General features: G+C 38.2%; 1 protein-coding gene across 5 annotated transcripts in view; it reads left to right on the forward strand.

The window, feature by feature from the left end:
- Positions 1-23,596, forward strand: part of wwp2 (WW domain containing E3 ubiquitin protein ligase 2) — a 112,692-nt gene that overhangs the window by 72,650 nt on the left and 16,446 nt on the right. For 4 of the 5 annotated variants that reach the window (XM_077211331.1, XM_077211330.1, XM_077211333.1 and 1 more), the window contains 5 exons: positions 9,059-9,137; positions 11,193-11,344; positions 12,656-12,851; positions 12,931-13,020; positions 14,646-14,820. In XM_077211331.1, the coding sequence (XP_077067446.1) occupies positions 9,059-9,137; positions 11,193-11,344; positions 12,656-12,851; positions 12,931-13,020; positions 14,646-14,820 (692 nt within the window). Of the gene's footprint in view, positions 1-9,058; positions 9,138-11,192; positions 11,345-12,655; positions 12,852-12,930; positions 13,021-14,645; positions 14,821-23,323; positions 23,535-23,596 lie in introns of those variants that run through there. The other variant, XM_077211335.1, reaches the window with a different exon arrangement.

Below are 23,596 nucleotides of genomic sequence, written 5' to 3' on the forward strand. Positions count from 1 at the left end.
GTAGTTGTGAGGATACTGCCTTTTCTAGTATTTTTGACAGAAAAAGTAGATTTGAGATCTGCCTGTAATTGAATAATTCTGTATATATCAAGTTGCAGTTTTTTAATAAGATATTTAATAATAGCAGGCTTAAAAGTTTTCGTTATGTATCCTGATGACAAAAGGGGCTGAACATAGTTCCTAGTTCCTAGAACTATTGGTGGAAGTACCCGGATTTTGGTGTGTTCGTGCCGCAGGAACCAGGATCGATTTTAGTTATAGGAACTCCTGTTGGAGGAACTAATTTATTTCCTAATTCAGAGTAGGGTCTAAACCAGTAGTATAGAAACTACCAGTGACGTTAATGTATGCTGATTGGCCGAACGCACGTGAAATACCAGCACCCGCCATTTAAAAAAAAGCTGTGTAAACACACCGATTAAAGCAGACTCCACAAACTAACTCTACGAACATGGAAAACCTTATATTGACCTCTTCACTTTTAGACTAAGGAGAAAATCCAACGCAACCTTGAGGGGACCAAGCCAAACAAAAATGATTGTGTTTCTGCTCAGCTAGCAACACTGGAAATCAACTACGTGGCATATGCTAATACTTTTTTATATACTGTCTACTTTCTATGTATAACAGTTCTATCTAATAACGAATAAGACAGGACTGTCAGTCAGATCGTACAACAACACATACACTTACACAATCAACACATACATGGGTAGAATGGAACCGAAACATAACAGAGGAATGAAGAAATTGAAAAGAGTCATTTAACCTCTTGGTAGAACAATCAGTCCCTTACTTTAAAGCTCCTTTAACAAAGGGGTTCACAACTTTATCTTAACAGCGATTTAGTATATCTCAGTGGGGAAACCCAAACATCAAGGAGTCTGCCTGGGTGAGGGGTTGTGAAGATTTAGTGAAACAAGGGTGTGTTTGATTGGTCCAGTTGTTTCAGTCGTTGTTGTCTGTCCTGTAGACTTGATGAAGATACAGGAAGATCAGACACACACCTGGCGCACAGGGCTGGAGGTTGTGGTGGTTTCCCTGGCCACTGGTGTAACCACTAGCATGGTTTAGGTCTCTGAACTTGCTGTCAAGCAGCAGGTGTTTTGAGAGAGTCATGGTCATCCTGATTTCAGTTGGTGTGGGGCAGGTGGTTGTTTGTGGTTGCAGGAAGTGGTTATGGGAGTTATAGGTTATGGGGCCTAGTCCTGATGGCAGAAGGACAGCAGGTGGTTGTTAGCTTCTGCTCTTAGTCACAAGAAGATTGAAGTTTGCAGTGTCACTCTTCTCTTCCGGCGTTGCCAACTTGAGTTGGTCTGAGTGGTGTTAAAGTCAGAAGCGTGTGCTTCCTAGTACTCCTCAGATGAGTACTGTTCAAGGAGCTTTCTTACTAGTGTTAGAAGCTCCTGTAGGTCCGATGCAGGTGTGTCCAGTCGTCCTTGTGCAGTCGTCCTCTGAATGGCCGCTGTATGAAGGGCATAGAGGAGGATGTAGTTTCTGCCTGCTGTTGGAGATCCTGTGGTGTCTGCAGGATGAGGATGCTCCCATCCATGACCTTTCTTTCCTCGGCTGGCTAGGATCCTTTTGGAGAAGCGTTTTGCATTTTAGCAATGCTGTGTGCCAGCTCTGGAGTTTTGCAGTTCAAGGTTGCTGGTGTGTTACAAATCCCTTTTGAGGAAGCCTTGATTTTGTTAAAGGCCTTCTGTGTCAGGTCAAGCAGTTGTTGAATAGACATTGTGTGGGTGCAGGCCGTAATGCCTAAATGGTGACTTACAATCTGATGGAGGTTTCGGACAAAAAGTCTCTTGAAGCTGGTGTCCTCCTTCATCCCAGGTTCGTTGTGAGCTCCGAAGAAAGCTCGTCTGTGGTAGTAAACATAGGGAGTTTCATGTCTGCCCTGTTTGGTGTCTAGTAAAAATATATCGAGATATTTTTTAAACACAATATGGATTTTGACATATCGTATATATCGATATATTGTTTATATTTAAAGGGCACCTATTATGCCCCTTTTTACAAGATGTAATATTGGTCTCGGGTGTCCCCAGAATGTATTTGTGAAGTTTCAGCACAAAATACCCCACAATTAATTTATTATAACCATTTGAAAATGTCATTTTTGGGGCCTGTTTTAAAAAGAGCTGTTTTGGTGTGTACCACCTTAAATGTAAATGAGCTGCATATCCCCGCCCAGCCTTTGGATGAGGGCGTAACTTGCAAACCTATGGCAATAAACAGTCGGTAGAAGCAGAATGGCTGAGAGTGAGTGAGAGACCCGCTGTTTTGTATGGCATTCAGCCGTACATGTTTGAACCGGAATCAGACCCAGATGATGAAGAGACTCCGGCAGAAGAAACACAAATGAGAATGGACCAGGACGTCTCGGAATGGTTATTTGATACATGTATGTACTTATAGAGTTGTAATCGCGTCCCCTTTGCAATTATGGATGTGCAACACACACACAGACACACACAAACTGTGATAACGTTGGCGCAATTTTTTGAAACTACAAACACAAATACTGTGATGACGTTTGCTACGTAGAAACTAAATTACATTTATGCGAGGGACCTGTTGCGTCATGTTTACATTACTTGTCGTACAGGGGCTTATGTGGCAAATGTGAGAAGATGGCTACAGAACAAGAAAATATATGCTGCAGGGAGATAGAACAGGTATTAATTTATTTACATTTGTAATTGTTGCAAAAAATAATACGTGACATAAAACTGTCTGACGCTATTTGTTGTATGGAAGGTTACAAGACGGATGAAACAGCAATTTTGATGTCTTGTCTTTACAGAAAACATGCACAGTTTTTAATACAATATCTTTAAAAAATATATTTATAAACATGTGGTTACACACTATACAAACAAGGTTTAAATTATTACACAGACATCCTACGACGACGACAACAACTTTAGACACATTTGTTGTTGAATTGGCTGACATCGACTGAAATTACTATTTGCTCAAAAATCATAAAATACACTTACTCTACTGGAGGTGACGTTGGATCGCGAACAGTAGGCAACGATCCACACTTGAGGATTAACTTTGAAGCAAGACCTGCTTTGAATTGACCCTCGTTCACAAAACAGTCTGTCAGAAAATGATTCACGCAAACATAAATGTATTTTGGAAGTTTAAGTGGCGCCTTTCCTTCCTAAATAAAATCCATCCACTGCGTTTTCAGTGGCTCTGATGTCGGAAGTATGTGAAAACTACTATGTACATTGTTACATTTCACAACAGAACACTTATGTTTCTTAGGAGACATTTTCGACAAGGTGTCACAAATCGTCTGAACACCGGCTGTCATTGAAACAATGGAGGATGGTGAACAGATCACCGAGGGAGGGGTCTATGCCAAAACCACAGTGTCAATCAAACCACGTTGGTGGGGCTTGCTCAATTCTACGTCACACTGAGCCGAATCTTAGAACAGCACGTTCTGAGACAGTGCTTATGATTTATTGAGATTGTAAAAAAAACCACTGGGTGGATTTTTATCATTCTAGGGTGGTTTTATTCACATACTGCCAACACACATTTATGTTCAAACACCATGTAAAAGTGAATTTTGCATAATAGATGCCCTTTAATTCTGATTTCGCCACTTTGCTTGTTTGCCTTCTCTGTGCTGTGCTCGCCCTGCCTCCTTGCTTTTGTTCCCCCTCCCCTCGCGTGTTGTCTCATTCAACATGGCGGCGCCCGCAACCAGCCCGGAGGCTACAGAACTCGTCTCAAAACTCAAAAAAAGGACAACTGGCTCCATTATATGGAGATACTTCGGTTTTAAGGCGTCGGACAAACAGCAGACAGATGTCTACTGCCGTGAATGCCGAAAGTTGGTGCCAACCAAAGCTTCTAGCACCTTTTTCCACCATTTACAGACAAGGCACAAGCTCGCATACGAGGAGTGCACCAGACTAAGGATCCCGGCCACTAAACCAGTTAAATTATTATTATTTATGTAATCAGGGATTTTTTTATCTTAAATGTCGCAGAAGCACTTTGTTCCTATATGCACTGCCTACCTTGAGATGAGTTGTTTCATTTTTGAATGAAAAGAAGGCAATATGTATTATTTCTTCCTTTATTTTACAGTTAAATTATTATTTTTGTATACAGGGATTTTTTTTTTATGTCGCAGAAGCACTTTGTTTCTACATGAACTGCCTACCTCTTTGCACTTCAATTAAAAAAAGACTGTGGTATTTGGCATATTTGTTTTTGCAGTAATTTTTCCTGTAAAGATATCAAGATATATATCGTATATCGAGATATAGCAAAATATATCGAGATATATTTTTTGCTCCATATCGCCCAGCCCTAGTGTCTAGGGCAGACCGGCCTGCTTTCAGCCTCTGGGTCTGAGAATTCCTCTATGATGGCTTGTTTCAGTTGCTGGTAGTCGGATTGGATGTTTACTGGCTGCCGTGTCAGAATGCGTCACAACTCTGGGCTGGATATTATCCAGAGCAGATAGTCTATCTTGGTTCACACACGTCAAAGACTGCAGGTGAATGTCAATGTCTCATAGGTTGGCATTGACATTGTGGTTTCCTGCAAGCTCTGGTGTGAATGCAGGGAGGCATTCCTTCTGCAATTGCTGAGGCTTTCAGGATACTGGCTGGTGAAGTGTTAAGTGGTGGACATTAGATTCTTCTCCCTTTGTGTCGGTTTACAGTTCTGGCGGAGTTTGCGCTGATGTGAAGTTCAGCAGGTTACCTCTTTCCTGTGGCTGCACACAGATTGCCTTCAAGGGCCTTGGCGTCTCTCTTTAAGTTCCAGATTGGCTGTTTTTTGTGTCTTTGTGTGAAACGGTTCTCTTTTAAGGTCTTGTTTGGTGGCATTATCCAGCTGCTCTCGGTGCCCAACAGCTGTCAGAGCCTCTTGAACACCACTGATCTTCTCTGGTTGCTCCATTCTGTCAGTGTCCTTGCACATGTCCGGAGCCGCCTTTTGCTGAGAAGATGATGCTGGTCAGCTTTTTGTGGCTCAAGCTAGGTGTCGGGTGTCCACTTGTGTTGCAGTCTCGCTGTTTCTTTCTCTGCCGTTGCAGGTCGTTAGCTGCTTCAAGCTCAAGGATGTCCATCACACTGCTCTGCTGGGTCTCCAGGGGGTCCTGGTGGGGGGCAGGGCTGGATGTATGGCATACTGGCATACTTTTGGGAACACGGGAAAGAGATGGCAAAGGCAAATGCAAGTTCGTACAGAGGTGTTAAGCTATCTGTGTGGGGGAACGGCTATGTTGGCTGTGTTAGGTGTGAATAGCTTTTTTTTTTAAATCCCCATAAATCATAAGCACTGTCTCAGAACAACACGCTCTCAGATTCGGGGCAACGTGACATACTTTTGCACAAGCCCCTCCCACAACTGTTGACTTACTCTGCCGTATTAGCATAGACCTGCCCTGAGTGAGCTATACACAGTCTGCCATTATTTCGACGCCTGAGCAGCTGTAGACAAGAATGTCCCTTAAGCAATTTTGTCATTAGATGTAAGAATGAACATAGCAGTCTTCATTTACTCTCGCTGTTACTCAAGGATGGTTCTGTACCAACTGTTCGTGATCCTGCTTACAGTCTCCCGATCGAAAGGCCTAACGTTACTACTTAAAGCAGTAATGGAAGGGAGAGCGCATACTTTATTACAGTTCATTTGAGTTGTTTTACGGATATAAAGTTTACCAGTTTATTAAGCACCCCCTGTGTATATATTTGTTTACTGTTAGTTGTTACGAGTGTTTCTGTTTAATTCGCTGTATGTTGATGATAATGAAAGGGAGAGATAGAGACTTTAATGCACACTTCTTATACTGTTTATTCAGCTCTTTTACGGTCATTTTCTGGAGTAAAACTGACGCTTTTGTGTGATGTACAAAGAACTTCATAAAACTCATCAGTACATTTTTGGCCATCATTCGGACATGGTCCTCTACAAAAGGCTTGTACTAATAGTGGATATAAGCAAGATGAAAAATAAGTTAAAACCGTAACTGAACTAAACTATACCTGTTCTATCTCCATACAGCATATATTCTCTGGCTCTGTGGGCATTATTGTCCGACTCCGGGTCGAAATGAACACCGGTACTGAGAGTTTCTGTTTTGATATTATCATTCCGTGAGGCTCCGCCCTCTGTGCCGGCGGCGGCAGCAGCAGCTCATTTGCATTTAAAGGGATACACACTAAAATTGCGCGTTTTTAAACGTGACACAAAAAGGGAAAATTTAAACATGTTGTAGAAAATTATCTGTTGGGTATTTTGAGCTAAAACTTCACATACACACTCTGGGGACATCAGACTTATTTTATATCTTGTGAAAAGGGGCATAATAGGTGCCCTTTAATGTCTGGAGCTCTGGCTCCCAGCAAACATGTGACTATGTTGGTTGGTGTCTCTATTTTTACGTTCCGTGTAGAATTGCCAATAACTACGGCACTTTCAACAGGATTCTCAGTGGGTGCGTGGAACTGAGTGGAGAGAGCCTGTTTGATATTCTAATCGGAATAGAACAGCTGTGTTTTTTACCGCGACCGCGGTGCCGTCAACCGGAACCGAACAATGTGCGGGTTTGCTAAGCTAGCCATATCCAAAGCAGTATCTAAAGCCATTTTATTGTGATCAGTAGGGGAGAACCGGGGCGAAAGTAACACGGGACGAAAGTAACAAAGCGATTTTCTCTGAGCCCTGACTACATTTGCGTTTCAAGCTATGACAGCATGTTCAGCATGCAGCCAGTGACAGAGCTGCTAAATATCACGTGATTTCATCATCGTTTCCCGCGGTTAGGTCCGGAAAGCTATTTTCGAGTACGGCAAGTAAATTACTGAAGCGGTACTTTTTTTCTATTTACAAGTTGTGTTTCTCGTTTCATGTGTCACAGTAATGATCAATCTACATGTTATTTAGTGCTGCAACACATGATAAAGTTAGCCTTGTCAGAGTTTTTCGGTATACAAGTAATTCGGGTTTAAGTGTCAGGAGTTCCAGTCGGGATGAAAGTAACACTTGTTACTTTTGTCCCGCTGCTTTGTTTACGCATAGAAACAGCTGGATGGAAACATGACTACAGTTAGATTATTTTGATAATTCATGAATTTATCTTATTTAGTTTAATTGTCATATTGTTCATTATGCTGAATGTTTTATAAAATGGATTGTCATTCACAATACAAAAATATTTTAAGCAAATCAAGTTTGTACTGTCTGGTTATTTTTGAAACATTTGATGAAACTGAAATTTAAAATTAAAATGTAATGTTAATTTTTTTGCAAAGATAAATGACAAAATATGTTTGCAGTTATATGAACAGAGTCATAGTTAATGAAAACCAGAGGAACACAAAATTAAAATATAGATGTATTGTTGTAAATGTATTGTTGTTACTTGTGACCCAACTGTGTGTTACTTTCGTTCCAACTGACGGGGTCGAAAGTAACAATGTGCAACTTATGTTCAAAGTGAAATTATACTGAAGTCATTCGACATTTGTACAAAATACCACCTGGTATTGATAGACCACACTTGTGAGTTATTAACCACAGCAAAAATATATCTCGGTCTAAAACAATATCTTTTAAAATTATGTTTTCCTGAAAAATGGTACTTTCGCCCCTGCTCTCCCCTAATAAATGCTGCTCCATCTGAAAGCCGAGGGCGCTCACGTAAGACACCCCAAATATGCCCCACAGAAGTAGATAACACATTTCATTCCAGGAAATCTCTTTGGGCATCATACTTTTGCTGTATCTGAATAAACAGAAGATTGCAACGCTTTGATTTAATAAATGTTGTCTTTTGTTGGACAAGAGGTTCATAAATGCTTCTCATGTTTGGAAAGATGTTTGAAGCGTGTTGCTTTTTCAAATGCACGTTATAAACAGCATTTACTACTGATCACAGAGGCGTACATCACTGACGAGCTGCGCATAAAAAATAATCGCATCCTTTGCGATTTTATAACTGCAATTAGCCAAATTGGTTTAAGCACGATTTCATGTTAATTGTGATTAATTTGCCAACCTTAAATCTTACCATCTTCGATTAAAGTTTGGATGTGTGTCTCTAGTTCTGAAATCTTCTCTGTCAGCCTGTCTATTTCACTGCATTTATGACATGTGAAACCCTCATCGCTGACAGAGAAGGCTATGCTAATCATGTGGCAGGCAGTGCAAGTGACAATAACAGGAGAAGACATGACTCGATGATTGTTGGTTGATCCAAGTCAACGCAGCTGTTTGATGGACTAAAAGGTGCGAGCGCACAAGAGAAAAAGACTAAGCACGGATGGCAGGTAACAGGTAGCGAAATCTTAACGTGTTGTGCTAGCGATATTTATTTAGATTAAAGCTAGCAATGTCAGATTAATGTAACAGACAATATTAGATAATATATTAGATATATTGTTATGATTAAGTTATATTGAACAATATAAACAGCAAGGAAAGATAGAAAATAGTGATTAAAAACAAAGCTATACAGAGCAACAAACACAATCCACAATGGAAGACAGGAAACCACTGTACAACAGTGAAAACAGGTGGTCTCAAAATCAAACAAAATTTAACCAGAACTGGGCACCATAAATGAATGGGCATAATAGTATAATTTAGTATAGCATATGTCAACTCTCTCAATATTTTCTATTGTACAGTATGTATAACTCAACATGCAGCACATTTTTAAGCAGATCACTAATATTAGTGGCTCCCACAGCAATTGGAAGTGCATGCTTTACGACAGCACCAGGATGTTTTTAGCAATACTATGACTTGCACTTTGCAAGTTGTGCTTTTGTGTCTTTTTTTTAAACCTTTTTTAAACATTTAAACAATTTCCTAAATAATGGAAAGTAGGTAGTTTTAAACACATAGAATGTATGTTTTTAGTGATTTTTACCATTGTAACACATGGCCTCTCATGGATTATTATTGAGATAAACACTAAGTAGGAATGACAAACCTTTCCGCATGATGTATGTGAATCAGTTGTCCTAATGCACTGATTTATGATGGTTTTGTGTGTTTTTCTTCTGTGCAGAGGTAGTTCACTCGAGCAGGTCTAATCTGCACAGAGCTCATAGTGAGGAGACCCCCAGTTCCAGAAGCCCCCATGGACGGTCAGCACAAATCTCTTTTTATTTTACCATTGTTTATGTCTGACTATTTTTTTGTGTGTTATACTTTTGTTTCATGTCTTCTGCTGTTTTTTTTCTCTCTCATGTACTAGTCAACACATCCTTGCTTTTTTATGCATAACATCCTAAACGGGCTAAAGAATTACACGTGTGTGTTAGGGGTTTGTCGTATGACCAAATTTTTCAAATAAATCATGGCAATGATCTGTATATAACAATATAGTTTTGCTGGAAATTCTTCTATGGTTTACATATTAAATAACTATATTGATATGTACATATTTAAGTGATCCAGTGAATTAAACTTTATTTTCTTTATTTTTTGGAATTTGAGAAATGAAATCCAAAAAATAAGATTATTAATAACAAATGACCTTTATTTAACAAAAGACTCAAAATTGTTTAACATACATTATAATATAGTTTGGTAACTTTTCATTAGTCAACATTAGCTAACTACATTGGTTAACATGAACTGATAATATACTGCACATCTACAGCATTTATCAATCTTTGTTAATGTTAATTTCAACATTTACTTATACATTATTGAAATCAAAAGTTGTATTTGTTAATATTAGTTAATGCATTGTGAACTAACATGATAAAACACTGAACTGCTGTATTTTTATTAACTAACATTAACAAAGATTAACAAATACAGTAACACATGTATTTTTCATGGTTAGTTCATATTAGTTAATACATTAACTAATTTTATAACTCAAATTACGAAAATGTTAGTTCTATCAAACCAGGAGCTTAGTTGCCTTACCCACAACCAGTATGTTCCAAACAAGCATGACTGGCATACAGTGGCCCAGTAGTTCACAACACAACACAATTTAAACAACACAATGGAAACAAGCTACAACACAACGAAATCGGCACAACACAACGGAAAAAAATCCACAACACAATGGAATTGACCCTATGCTCATTTGCTACGTATTGACGTGTGGAGCTTTTCTTTCATAAATCCGTCGCTTCGTCTTTTTTAATTAATCGCTGTTAGAATTAAATGAGCTGAGAGATTTAATGCAGTGTCTAATGATCTAATAAATTCCAAATTCTGATATCCAAAATGTTTTTATGAACCCTTGAAATTTCTATGGGGCAATACATGATCATTCATTTGTGCATTCAGCCCATTTCACCGTGCCGTTTTTTAACCACGTGTGTTAAAGTTAACATGCAGGATTTATACTAGTGGCAATGGACTAATGAAATCCACATTTTTAACAGGTTTTACCTACCAATGTTTTGTATGGACCCTTGAACTTTGCACATGTTACTGTTTAATTAATTTCACATAGCTGTTTCTTGCAGCCACGTAAATGATGCTTTAAAGCTAAAATTTGGGCTTCGTACCAGAGGTAATGGTCTAACAATATTTCTAATTTTAAACAGCTTTTACTTTACCAGGCTTTTTAAATGACACTTTAAATTCCCATAGCTTTATATAAATGACTTGGCTAATGAATTTCTTTAGACCATTATCTCTGGTATAAAGTCCTTAGCTTTAACACCCTTCTATAAGTGGCCAAGAAAAGGAGCATTTCCGTTGTGTTGTGGCTTGTCTCCGTTGTGTTGTGGCTTATTTCCGTTGTGTTGTGGCTTATTTCCGTTGTGTTGTGGCTTATTTCTGATGTATTATGGCTTGTTTCCGCTGTGTTGTTTAAATTTCCTTGCGTTGTGCACTACTGGGTCACTGTACTGGCAAGCAAATGTGTTGCTTAGTCATTTTAGTGATAAACATTATCTAGCTAATTTTAGGCCCGATTTGCTAAGATCCTAAATAAAGAAATTTCCTTGGATAGTCTAAAATAATTTCATGCACTTTTTGTGGGCACGCAGCTAATTTACTAAAAATACTTGCCCCACGTACAAAAAGTTTGTACACACCCATAATTAAAATGATTCACTTTGTGTGTGGGATTACAGAAGCATAGCAAGAAATACACAGCACCAGCACCAGCATACGTGCATACAATCACTCCACTGTGTGTCTTATATGAATCTCTCATATATTTTCAGAAGTTTAGGTCGTTCATCTGGGGGTTCTTCTGGAGATTCTCCAGCTGACATGAGGGGTCCTGTTCTCACTAATGGTGAACTAAATGGAGAACCCGCAGAAACCACATGCCGTCGCAACTCAAAGACGACTATCAACAGCCTGAGCAATGCTGGTTAGCTACACACACGTTCAAATTTTCAAACATACAAACTCACTCAGGCTGCTGTGAAATATGATCATAGCACACTATGATACAATGTGAAGAGGGCTCATCTCAATCTAATACTACAATCAATGTGTTAATTCACTAAAGGTGCTTTTATTTTGACAAAGTATTAGGGGTGTAACGATACATGTATTCGTATTGAACCAATCGGTATGAGGCTTTCGGTTCAGTAATCGGAACGATTCGTTGGACCATTTTTCCTGCCGACCAAAATCCGCGCTGGTGCGACCACCACAATGTTGCACAAAATCAAATGGCAAATGTAATAAAAGCGTAACGAAACTGCGCTACTCATTATTTTGTGCTTCACGGACTGTTTATCAGTTTGGACCAATGTCAGTGCTGCGCGAGCCGATCTTGATCAAGCGACACTGTTACTACAACGCTAAGAGATCCAGTAAAGAAAGCATTTGAATTCGCCACTGAAGTAATAACATTGCTGCGAGATCTAGTGAGAAGCATTCAAATTTCTCCGTTATTAACGGATCAAACAGCGCTGACGTGGAAGCCAGGAGAAACATTGTTCCATGAATTATGTTCCAGTTATAGGTTTTAAGTCCACAGATCAGCAACATTCAATATGGATTTAATGTAGTAACACTCACTGTAACCATGGAAGTTTGGCAGAAATAGTAAAATGCTTTCAAGTACATCACACATCTTTTTCCAGCACTTCAAAACTCAAATATTATCATATTTAAATGTTATTTTTAATGTGATGACCAAAACATTATTTGTTCATCCTTCAAAGATTACCCCCATTTATAAAACTAAAAGTTTCAAGATGTAGGAAACTTATTTAAAAATATTTTTTATTTTATTAAATAGGAAATTTCTCTGGCATTTCTTTCTTTTTGCTGTATTGAAAGCGTACCGAACCGTGACACCACTGTATCGTATCGAACCGAACCGTGAATTTTGTGACACCCCTACAAAGTACTATTGAATTGTTAAAGTTTATGAGAATTATTGTGCTTCTAATAATAAGCACATCCTTCCCTTTATTTTCTTTCATTCGTGTTTCTTTATAAGCTCTGATGTGTCAGTTTTTTTAGGAATTCCTGCCTACTAAAAGCTGGATATGTTTACAAACCGTGATATAAATATATAGCAAAAACTTTCAATTGACACTTAACATCGTCACCATGACAAATATGACCCAACCCTACTCAGGCCCTAGTAAACTCTCTTTGAGGGCTCCGATTTGGTAAGATGTTAATTCTGACTTTTTTGTTGGTCTTTTTGCTTGGTGCTAAGGTAAAGGTGAGACACCTACTAATGGGATCGAGGGCGGTCACCTGTCACGTCCAGCTCTGTCTTCACCATCACTGAGCTCAGACCCCCCTGCTGTTGCGGACAGTCCTGCCCCGCCGCCAGCCACAGACGCCCCACCCACCACTGACCAGATCAGTATAACCACAGAGACACAAGCCACTGATGCACTGCCCACTGGGTATGTCAGAAAGATGGGGTTGAATTTAAACATGAACACATGCCATATCAGTTTTCTCAATGATTTTCATCTCTTGCAGTTGGGAACAGCGAATTCTTCCTCATGGACGAGTCTATTATGTGGATCATAACACAAAGACCACCACATGGGAAAGACCCCTCCCACCAGGGTGTGTATCTGTCTTTTTCACATGCTTTTACATGCTGACAGCCTGGTAATGTTTATAGAAGGAGTTTGTAGATTTCAATCTCTAAAAATTTGCACATTACCATCTAAAATTACTTCACCACCCTAAAAGGTAAGATTAGGGGTGTACGATATTGTATTGTCTATGATGACAGTGTTTCTCAACTGATGGGTCGCAGAGTGTGTAGTCAATGAAACAACCACAACGAACATAATTCTAAACATTTTTCCGTATGATTTTGAAATGCTTGCCTGAATATACCCACACATGCCCACTGTGCCTGGCAAGAGGTTCCTTAGAGCACATCTTGAGCTGATGCCCAAACCTTTGGGAGAGGGGAGGTACAGGTGGCACAGAGCAAACATCAGCTCCCAATAATGCAAAACATGGCCTTTGTCAGGCCGGGAGAGAAACCTCAGGTGGAGCCCAGGGCCTCAACTAGCCTCAGCTCGGGATTGGAAGCTGAAGGTTTACCTAGGGAAGCAGCTTAATTTTCCGGATAACTTTGCAAGGACAACATTCAGGCCAGAATTGGTCTTAACATCTGACTGTTCCAAGCAAGTGGTCATGTTGGAACTTACTTTGTCTTGGAAAGATCGGATAGACGCTGCAGGGGCTTTGCAGGACAGTCTGTACCTTGGACACTCAGTCTCCTTGGTATTAGAGGGTTTTAGGAAAGAAGAGCCAAGAGAACATCATAGAAGCTGCAGAAAAAGTGCATCACTCTCTCCTTTTCTGCGTTCTGGTGCAATATGGCTGCCGTCGCATCATCATCCAAGTGGTGCTGCACATTGGTGGTGGTTGAGGAGATTCTCACCTTCCATATGTAAAGCACTTTGAGTACCCAGAAAAAGCGCTATATAAATTTAATAAATGAATTAGCTTGAAAAAGAATGTCTGCCTTTGACTTCAGTGTTGTGAGTCTAGATTGAGCAACAATATCACAACCAAACTTTTCCGGTAAACGTGGATTAGTCCTGCACTTCAGATTGAGGAAGTTTAGCCTGTTTCTCCTTATGTGGGTCAGATTCATTGTATACACAGCTCTCTTTAATTCCATTGAATTATGGTCAAATCTTTTCTGCCGTTTCAAAACATTTACATTTCTTCTGCTTTAATCAGCGTGTTTAGGGTTCAGTCAGACTGACACCTTGAAATGTTCCTGTTGATTTTTCTGTTATAGCACAGAATCTATCAATGATGGGAAGTTGCCCTAGTCCAGAAGCAGCAAAACAGCCCAACACTACTATATCACAACTGTGCTTCAGAAGATCTGATGTAGATAACATTTGTGCAGAAATGCGGAGGGTGTACAGGAGTACAGTGGAAGGGAGACTTTTGAGACACATTTTTAAAAGTTAATCTTGAAAAAACATGTCTGGTACATGTTTGCATTGGAAAAAAATGCAAGATGTGTCCTTCAAGAACAGCCCCTGAAAGTACAAGACAAGTAACAAAGCTATAACAGTGGTGTCAGTGGATCACAACATTGTGTGAAAAAGAAAACAGAAAACATAAGTTTGGCTTCAGCTTGAACTCTGTGTGCATGGCCACTTATACACCTATCTGGAGCTGGTGTTAATCTACGATCCGTGTCTGTGTTGTAGTTGGGAGAAGCGTGTGGACCAGCGCGGAAGGTTTTACTATGTGGATCACAACACCAGAACCACAACATGGCAGCGGCCCACAGCAGAGTCTGTGCGCAACTATGAGCAGTGGCAGTCTCAGCGCAGTCAGCTCCAGGGAGCCATGCAGCAGTTTAACCAGAGATACCTCTATCAGGTAAACAACATATTCCATTGACCTCATGAGCAAATGGTTTTTTTTTGACAACCCATTGCCTACTGTGTGCACAATTTATACAGTAGTAGGTAGTTCTACCTTATAAAGTAACCTAGCCAGGGCTCCAGACTGCGGCTAAAATGGTCGACAAATGCAACCATTTTTTGAGAATGTGCAAGTTAAAATTTGACATGGTCACATATGTGCGAGTTCATGGTCACGCTCTCACTCAATCGGTGTCTGCCTACCTGCACTTGCATTAGGGACTTATCTAATCTGTCACGTATTATCAACTTGGCCAAATCGGCTATTCTCCCGTAGTAGTCGGTTACAGTAGAACGTCAAGAAGTAGCAGTTTCACACCGCAAGCGTGAGCAGCATGTATTTTTTTCGGCATTTATGTTAACCAATGATTGCATTCACACTGGGAGCAGGAGCTTCACGTTCAAATTTAGTGAAAGCACACTTTTGATGGACAAAATAAATATGATTTCCCACAAAAAGTGCTCAAAATGCACAGAATAAGCATGTCTAGTGTGTTTAAAAAAAGAACTGGAGTCAGAAAAGAAAATGAAGAATCAAATTATTTATAGAAGATTTACCCAAACTTGTTTTTAATTATTCAGTTTGGGTATTTGGGAAAGTATGGTGTATTAAAAAAAAACTAAAAATATGATATATAAACTTTCTTTTAGTAATTATGTAATACACAGACAGGTAGCCTATATACATAGGCTGTAGCACTACCCAAATCAAACCAGAGTGTGCTTTTTTTTTTTCCTTCATCCGCAGAGTTTGCTGTCTTGTAAACATGACTGCAACGACATGATCTGAGCAGTTTTCTTGGTTGTGTTTTTTGTTCACCATTTACATACGAAGGTTACACCTCTCCCATGTTAACAAATTTTCAAGACGATCAAGTTTATAAAAACAAATATAGTTGTCTTTGTAAAAAAATAGCTCCCTTATATATAGCTTTATACATATATACATTTATTTATATTATATTAGAGGTGGGTTATATATTAGAGGTGGGCATAGATTAATATTTTTTATCTAGATTAATCTCACTGTAATCTTGGAATTAATCTAGATTAAAATGGCTCATTTGAATTCTGCCGAAGGCATTCAGAATGTGTGCTACCCAAATAAATAACCTTGCAGGTAGTTTGTAAGATGGGCAGGGGCGGAGCTAGACTCTATGGGGGTACAGTGCTTCATCTTGGGGCCCTCTGCTACAAAGTAATTTTAAAATTAAAACCGTAAAAAAAAAACGTAAAAAATCTGATGAATGCATATGTAATAATGTGTCACTTGTTGAGCCAAGTAAGCTTATGTTAAATAAAACACAAAGACTATCTCGTTCTTTTCTTTTTAATGCGCCCGATTTATATTTTCTCTCCATTTTCGAAACCATTCTCTACATTATACATTCGCACCTCACGCCACACACTGTATTCCTGAGGGAAGTAGGCCTACCTTATACGCTGTTTCGGTTCATATGACTCGCAAGAAGAGCTCCAGTTCACGCGCCGGCGCCTCTGTGTCGTGATTATCGATTGTCTGCTATATTTACTTCTTATTTATTAAATCCAGGTAATTGGTTGATGAAACATTAATTAAAATTAAGATACAATTAATACAAAACGAAATTCACCTTAATGAAAGGCTTTGTGCTTTGTTTGATGTCTCTCTGAAAGTTTTAAAGCAGTCTTTCAGTGCCGCTTTCAGAGCGCTCACGTCCGTAACGGGGAACTGTCACGTAACACTGTTTCCCCTCATAAATGCGTTCACAAAAAATAAGACAAATTGAATATTTTATGTTCTGTGGAGAGCCAACCATACTTCATCCGGTGGGTAGTATTACTTTTTGTACTTTTGCCACCTAAAAGTAAAAAAAATTTGTGTCTCGTCCGTTATGGATGTGTATTTCCCTCAAATTAAATATAAAACGCATAGACAAATATTTTTCTAATGTCTAGACACCTTTATTAAAGGAGTATGCATAAACATACGTTTCAATATATTGGTATTAAATGCCCCCTACAGTCACAGCACGCACTAGGTATACATCTGCGCTAAAATATCAAGGTGAAAGTCATCCTAGCTTGCGTAGTATAGACTCAGCTCCCAACCCAACTTTGAGAATAGATTAAAGGCGATATTTTTTTTTATCGCCCAATAAGAGTCTCGCGTTAACGCAGCACGTTAACGCCGATAACGGCCCACCACTATATATATATATATATATATATTAGTACCAGTGCAACCCTTGGAAAAGTTAGTCTGGAGCCCTGCCAGCCCATAGCTAGCGTCTATGGTGCAGTACTGGCAGTAAGTGCCTACAGTGGACTTTAAAAAGGATTTAAAGAACTAAAAATAGGGGTGATGATGAAACTAATCAAATTATTATTGCAGTCATAAACGTTTTTATTATTTTGTAAATAATGTTGTTTAAATCCTTTCTCCTAAAACATTTTCCGAGTTAGCATTCATTAGCCACATAAACTCTGTAAATAACCATAAAATGGCTGAATGAAATTGGCTAAATACTGTACATTTTATCTGCTTTTCACTCAAGCAATGGGTTTCCATCTTTTTACTGTAAAGATACCATTCACACGCTCAATACTAATAGTAATAAAATGTAAAATATTTTAGCTGTTCAACATCATATTTAAAAGCCATAATTTCACATTTAGGAAGCCTAATCTGCAAATTATCATTATTTTATGAAGCTTCATTGGTGATACACACACTAAACCTTGTGTATAACAAATATTAGAAAGACTGTCCTTATCCAAAATGCTTTTCTCTTCTGTGGACCGAGTTATGCAAGCACTGTATTGTTCCAAATGAAATCTAAAGTGTGTAAGTCTCTCCGTACCGCAGAGAGTCATCAGTTCATTGTTAATGAGATCTAAAGACATGATGATCCATCACCCAGTTTCTCATTGGGTATCTCTGGTTGTAATTGTAGCCAAAAAGGAAAAAGGCACATCATTTTACATGGATAATTATACAATAACAACCAGAGAGGCCCAATGAGGCGCAGTATGATCATCACATATACTTACACAGCCATTCAAAAGTTTGGGATCAGTAAGATTGTTAATGTTTTTAAAACATTTAAAACATCTTTTGCTCACCAAGGCTGCATTTATTTGATTAAAAATACAAAAAACAGTAATATTGTGAAATATTATTACAATTTAAAATAACTTTTTCGATTTTAATATATTTTAAAGTGTAATTTATTCCTGTGATCAAAGCTGAATTTTCAGCATCATTACTCCAGTCTTCAGTGTCACATGATCCTTCAGAAACCATTCTAACATGATGATTTGCTGCTCAAGAAACGTTTATTATTATTATTATTAATGTGAAAACAGTTGTGTACAATTTTTTCAGGATTCTTTGATGAATAGAATGTTCAAAAGAACAGCATTTATCTGAAATAGAAAGTTTTGTAATATTATACAATACCTTTCAAAAGTTTGGGGTCCGTAAGATTTTTTTTGGGGGGGGGGGGGAACTTTTTTTCAGCAAGGATTAATTAAATTGATCAAAAGTTACAGTAAAGACATTTATTATGTTACAAAATATTCAATTTCAAATAAATTAAATAGAACTTTCTATTCCTCAAATAATCCTGAAAAAACAAAATTGTACACAACTGTTTTCAAGATTGACCATAATAATTTTTTTGAGCATCAAATCTGCATATTAGAATGATTTCTGAAGGATCAAAAAGCTGAAAATTCAGCTTTGATCACAGGAATAAATTATATTTTAAAATGTATTCAAATAGAAAATTATTTTATCAATATTAATGTTATGCTTCTGTTGTAATCGTGTAAATGTCTGTACATACAGTTAGGCTGCTCTTTGCCTGCTCAACTTTTTGTAAAGACAAAATGCCGCATAAAAGCCAGAATGTAATTGCTGTGTAAATACATTTATGCCACCTCTGAGCAGCATTAAATACAGTCTAAAGAAGCGCTTCTGTTTCTACTTTTGCCAATGAATGATCATGTTATGAGGTTTACGTGGTAGTTCACTGCATTTATTCTTGAGGCCTTTGGTGTAATTCTCACATGAGTGTCAAATGTGACAGCTGATTCCAACATTACATGTGCTGGCAGTGTGCAGTCGAGTTCGAGAACACAGGACACAACACAGCTCACTCAATTGCCCTCGGCTCACGTCACAGCACGCACAGTACACACAGCACACACAGCACACTGGGCTTTTTGTGTGCTAATTGTCGCTCGTTAAGTTCTCCTGAGAGAATTATATAATTTAAAAGGCGCTTCCGGCCCTCAGCTTTCACTGTGGTTCCTTATGCTTACACATTATATGTACCGTTTTGTGTGTATATATATATATATATTTATATGTGTGTGTATATGTATGTATATGTCTATGTATATGTATATGTTGTTGTGTTTATTGTTTTTAGAATCTTCATACAGATTTTCTGAGCAACAATAGTATTGATCATGTCTCTCAAGCTCCAAAAATGAGCTTCGGAGGATGAGAAGATGAATAACGAATTAAATGTGGTTCTGTTTAAAGCTATCGTAATATTTAGAATATTGTGTACAAGTTGCAAGAACTGCATTTTGGATTTATTTGACAGCTGCTAATATGCATTTTCATTCTGTGGAAAACAATGGAATGTTTTCTTGAAAAATGATATGCTATTGTGTTCAGCAGGAGCTGTTAAAACTTACCTCACGCAGTTTCATTATAAGCCTGTGTTGTGAGAGTTTTTAATGTTGTGGAAAGAATTGTCAAATTGGACAGACACTAAAAAGGGGCTTCTCCATCTAAGTGGATAAAGGAATTAAAAAGTCCCGGTATAAAGGAATTAAGGAAGGGTTAAGGAATCTACATATTAGGGGCTGTTTACACGAAACCGTTTTCAACTAAAAACGTAAAACTTTTTATGCGTTTTGACCATTCATTTACACGACAACGGCGTTTTGGGTGACTGAAAACACAAACTATTGAAAACGGGTTTCAAAGTGCACGTTTTTGAAAACCGTCTCCGTGTAAACAACAAAAACGTGAATCTCTGAAGACGATGACGTCATGCACATGCGTATTACGTGGTAAGTCTATAGTGTTTCATCACCATGTAAATGAACTTGGAGCAGAATACAGCGTTTTTAGTCGTTTTCACGGATCCGTGTGAATGGGGATCGTTTTGACAACGGTGTCGTCTGTACGTGGAAAACTCAAAGGAAAAACTTCTCCGTTTTAAGAAAATCGTTGTCATGTAAACGTACCCTTGATGGAATAGTTGGAGATTATCCTACTATCATTCTCATTACCAGCAAATTACATCACAGAGATTCGATGGCATTTTGGTGCTGATATGTGAATGTTAGCAATGTAGATAATACAATCATATTGATAATACAATTAATGTGCAATTAAACTAGCACACCTGCAAGTCATTGATAGGTGTGTAGGACAAAGGCAAGTCAAGTCACCTTTATTTATATAGCGCTTTTAACAATATAGATTGTTTCAAAGCATCTTTACAGTGATTATACGAAATTAAAATAATAGAGATTGTTTTGGCTTTACAGCAGCTCTAGAATAAAGTTTTTGTTCAGCTAAAGTTAGTGTTGATTGATTCACTTCCATTGCAAAGATCGATGGAATTATTGCTCAAAGGTAATAATTAAAGCCAAATTTAAACTAGAAAAGAAAAATCCTGCACACTGTTTCAACTTGCAAGAATGCAAGTTTACTAGCAAAATAAATGAAAACTGAAAAACAGTTGCTTGTGCAAATATAGCATATATGGTACAAAGCTAATTCAACAATTTTCCCCATTTTGAATTTTACGTCGATGAAAATGAGACTGTGAGGGATAGACTTCTGTCTTTACAATAGTGCATACTGTATTAAGGTACTAGATCATGTAATTTTCAAAACTCTAAACTTTCAAAACTGTTTTATGAAGTAAGAAAAAAACGTTTTTTTCAGCTGAACAATTGGTATGTTGTCACAGTACAATCTTTTGAATGCACTGTACTTCTGTCCCTCAATGCCTCGTTTTCATTCCTGTCAAACATTAAATATGGCGCCACCCTGACTCGTGGCAGAATTAATTTGGGGATGAACTCTTCCTTTAAGAGAAAGGAACATTTTTATTCTGTTGCAGTTGTATGGACATTGAGCCTTCTATATCTCAGTGAGCTATTCTGTTTTGTTCTGTCTTCTTTTTTATGTATTTGCTCACTCTCTCTTTCTCCAAGCCATCACTTCTCTCTCTCTCTCTCTCTCTCTCTCTCTCTCTCTCTCTCTCTCTCTGTTTCTTTGTGGGTTGGTTTGGAATGGTCGTGCAGAGGGAGTGAAGATGATGTCATGCTTTTCTTTCATTTTTTTCCGACCTTTTTTAGTCATAGAAAGTGCTGAGGGTGGGGCATACTGACACACACTAGTTTTTAACATCCCCCTCATTTTTTGACCATCTTTAGCCCAACTAAGGCATACAACTGGTAATGATTCATAAATGAAGATGTGGGCTTTCAGATACGCCTCATACACAAGCACAACTGATGAAATAACATGCTTGAAAAAGGGCAAAACAATAGTGAAATGGCTATTGTGGGGAACTTTGCTTAGTCGGAGCTCCTGGCTGCAACTATAGGAACGCCTCTGGAGTTTAAAATGAATGTAATGACACTGTAAGGACCATAGGAAAATGGCAAAACTCTCATGATTCTTTAGTGGTCATTGCATTTTTAGTGCTTTTCTCAAGATAGAGTTAACTGGCAAATAAAGGATTTTTCCCCCTAAAGAGATGCTTTATTTTTCTACCTATATAGCAACATTAACACTTCCTTTAAAGGTGAAGCAATTAGATGTTAAAGTGCTAATATACCAGGAGAGACAACAATAATGAATACTTTATGGGTTGTTTCCCCTGAAACTGTGACTCTATGTGAGCATTACTCTAGGGTTTGTTAGGCAATGTCACGGTGAGGAAATGTTCACAGCCGATAACACGGGGCAGGCGATGTTGGGGTTTTGGAGTATTTTAAATGCGCGCACGCTGGCTTTTCTCTTTTTCTTTTGAATTTGCAATCACATGTACTCTGTGTATAGGCCTATAGTTTGCAGTAATGTAATCAGTGAACGGATGAACACAGGAACAGCGACGACCGCAGCTAGACTACTGTTTCTTAGAGCAGGGGTTTATATATGATGTTCTCTTTGTCCTATCCTAATTCATATACATAATCATGTTTTAAGACCCATTTGAACAGTTCAAATTGTTACAATTGAATATAATATTATCTGGAATATATTTACATATTTATATGTACTGTATCCTTTTTTTCTACCCATCATTAGGGTGCTGTTAAGTTATATATAAATATGAAGAGAAAGATAAAATATAACTATATAAAATATCATTAATCTTTAAGTCTTTAGAAAACAGAATAAGACGTTAATGTCAAATTCTGTGAATTTAATTATATCTAATCTATTATTTATTTATAAATAAATATGGTTACACTTTATTTTAAGGTGTCATTGTTACGGTGTATTTATATATTTAAGTACTGAGTAATATTAATTAACAACATCTACTTACTGTAGGGTCAGGGTGGGATCAGGGTTTGGTTTAGGGTTAGTTGCATGCAATTATGCATAATTTACTGTTCTTACTATGGTAAGTACATGTAACATATATTTAACAAGGACACTGTAAAATAAAGTGTTACCATAAATTTTATCTGCAGAAGAGTAAGCACTAAATTTTGTCTAGATGCATAGAAAGAAACGTCATAGAATCTAATTTTCGTCAGCTTTTAATTAGGATTAAATTTTATATGCATTTTTCTTTTAAGAAAATGCTTGTTTTGCCCAGTTTTAAAATATACCGTTCCATACAGGAACACCATAGGGGACCGTCTGAAAGTGATAACCTGTTTACCTGGATTTTGTGTAGATAAAATTGATTATTGAAAAGTAGTTTTGCATGTATTCAAATATTTTATTTTATTTAGCCTGCGGTTTTAAAACCCTGCTATTCATTTAACTTTATAATGTAATCTTAAAAGAAAAGAAAGTTTTTAAATCTACTCTATACGTTTTTATACCACGTTCAGGGTATAAATTCACAAACATGCCCACAGAGTGTGTTTGTCTGTTTTTCATTTATAATTATGCCTAAAGCACACACGCTGGGTGGATGTTTTCGGTGCCAAACACACACACATGTGCGCTCCGAGTAAACATGGCCACGGTGTGTGAATAAAGGTGCTTTTGTCCGGTGGGGGGCTGGGCCATCTGGAGCGCTCATGAATGTGCACTTCAGTGCGCTCAGACATCGCGCCTCCCTGTGTATTTCACAGCTCCGCTAGAAGAGGACGAGGCGTGGGTGGGGTCGCCATTGGGCGGATGGAGACAGGGTGGGGTTTTCCAGCAGCCAGTGAGATCACTGGAACACTGCATGCGTGTGTGTGTCAGTGTGTGTGTCGTCTTCTGCCTGTAGCGGGCATGTAGCATTTGGACGGCGCTAGCTAGGCACTTGAACACCTCTGTCAGTCTCCGTTCTGAGAAGTGGAGGCAAACTCTGATCTGTTGGGTTCATAGCCTTCTAGAAACACCTCTTAGAGTCAGCACCTTGTCCCACAGGGGTTTTTGCAGGACATCTGTAATTGTCTATTCCTGCTGTTATTTGGGTTGGTAGTTTATTTGAACTGGTTTCTGCGGGCTCTGGTGTGTGACAGGGGTTCAAAAGCTT

The sequence above is a fragment of the Siphateles boraxobius genome, unplaced genomic scaffold (assembly GCF_051911475.1).
Source record: "Siphateles boraxobius isolate OS27281-9 unplaced genomic scaffold, OSU_SipBor_1 65, whole genome shotgun sequence".
In the NCBI taxonomy this organism is placed as follows: domain Eukaryota; kingdom Metazoa; phylum Chordata; class Actinopteri; order Cypriniformes; family Leuciscidae; genus Siphateles; species Siphateles boraxobius.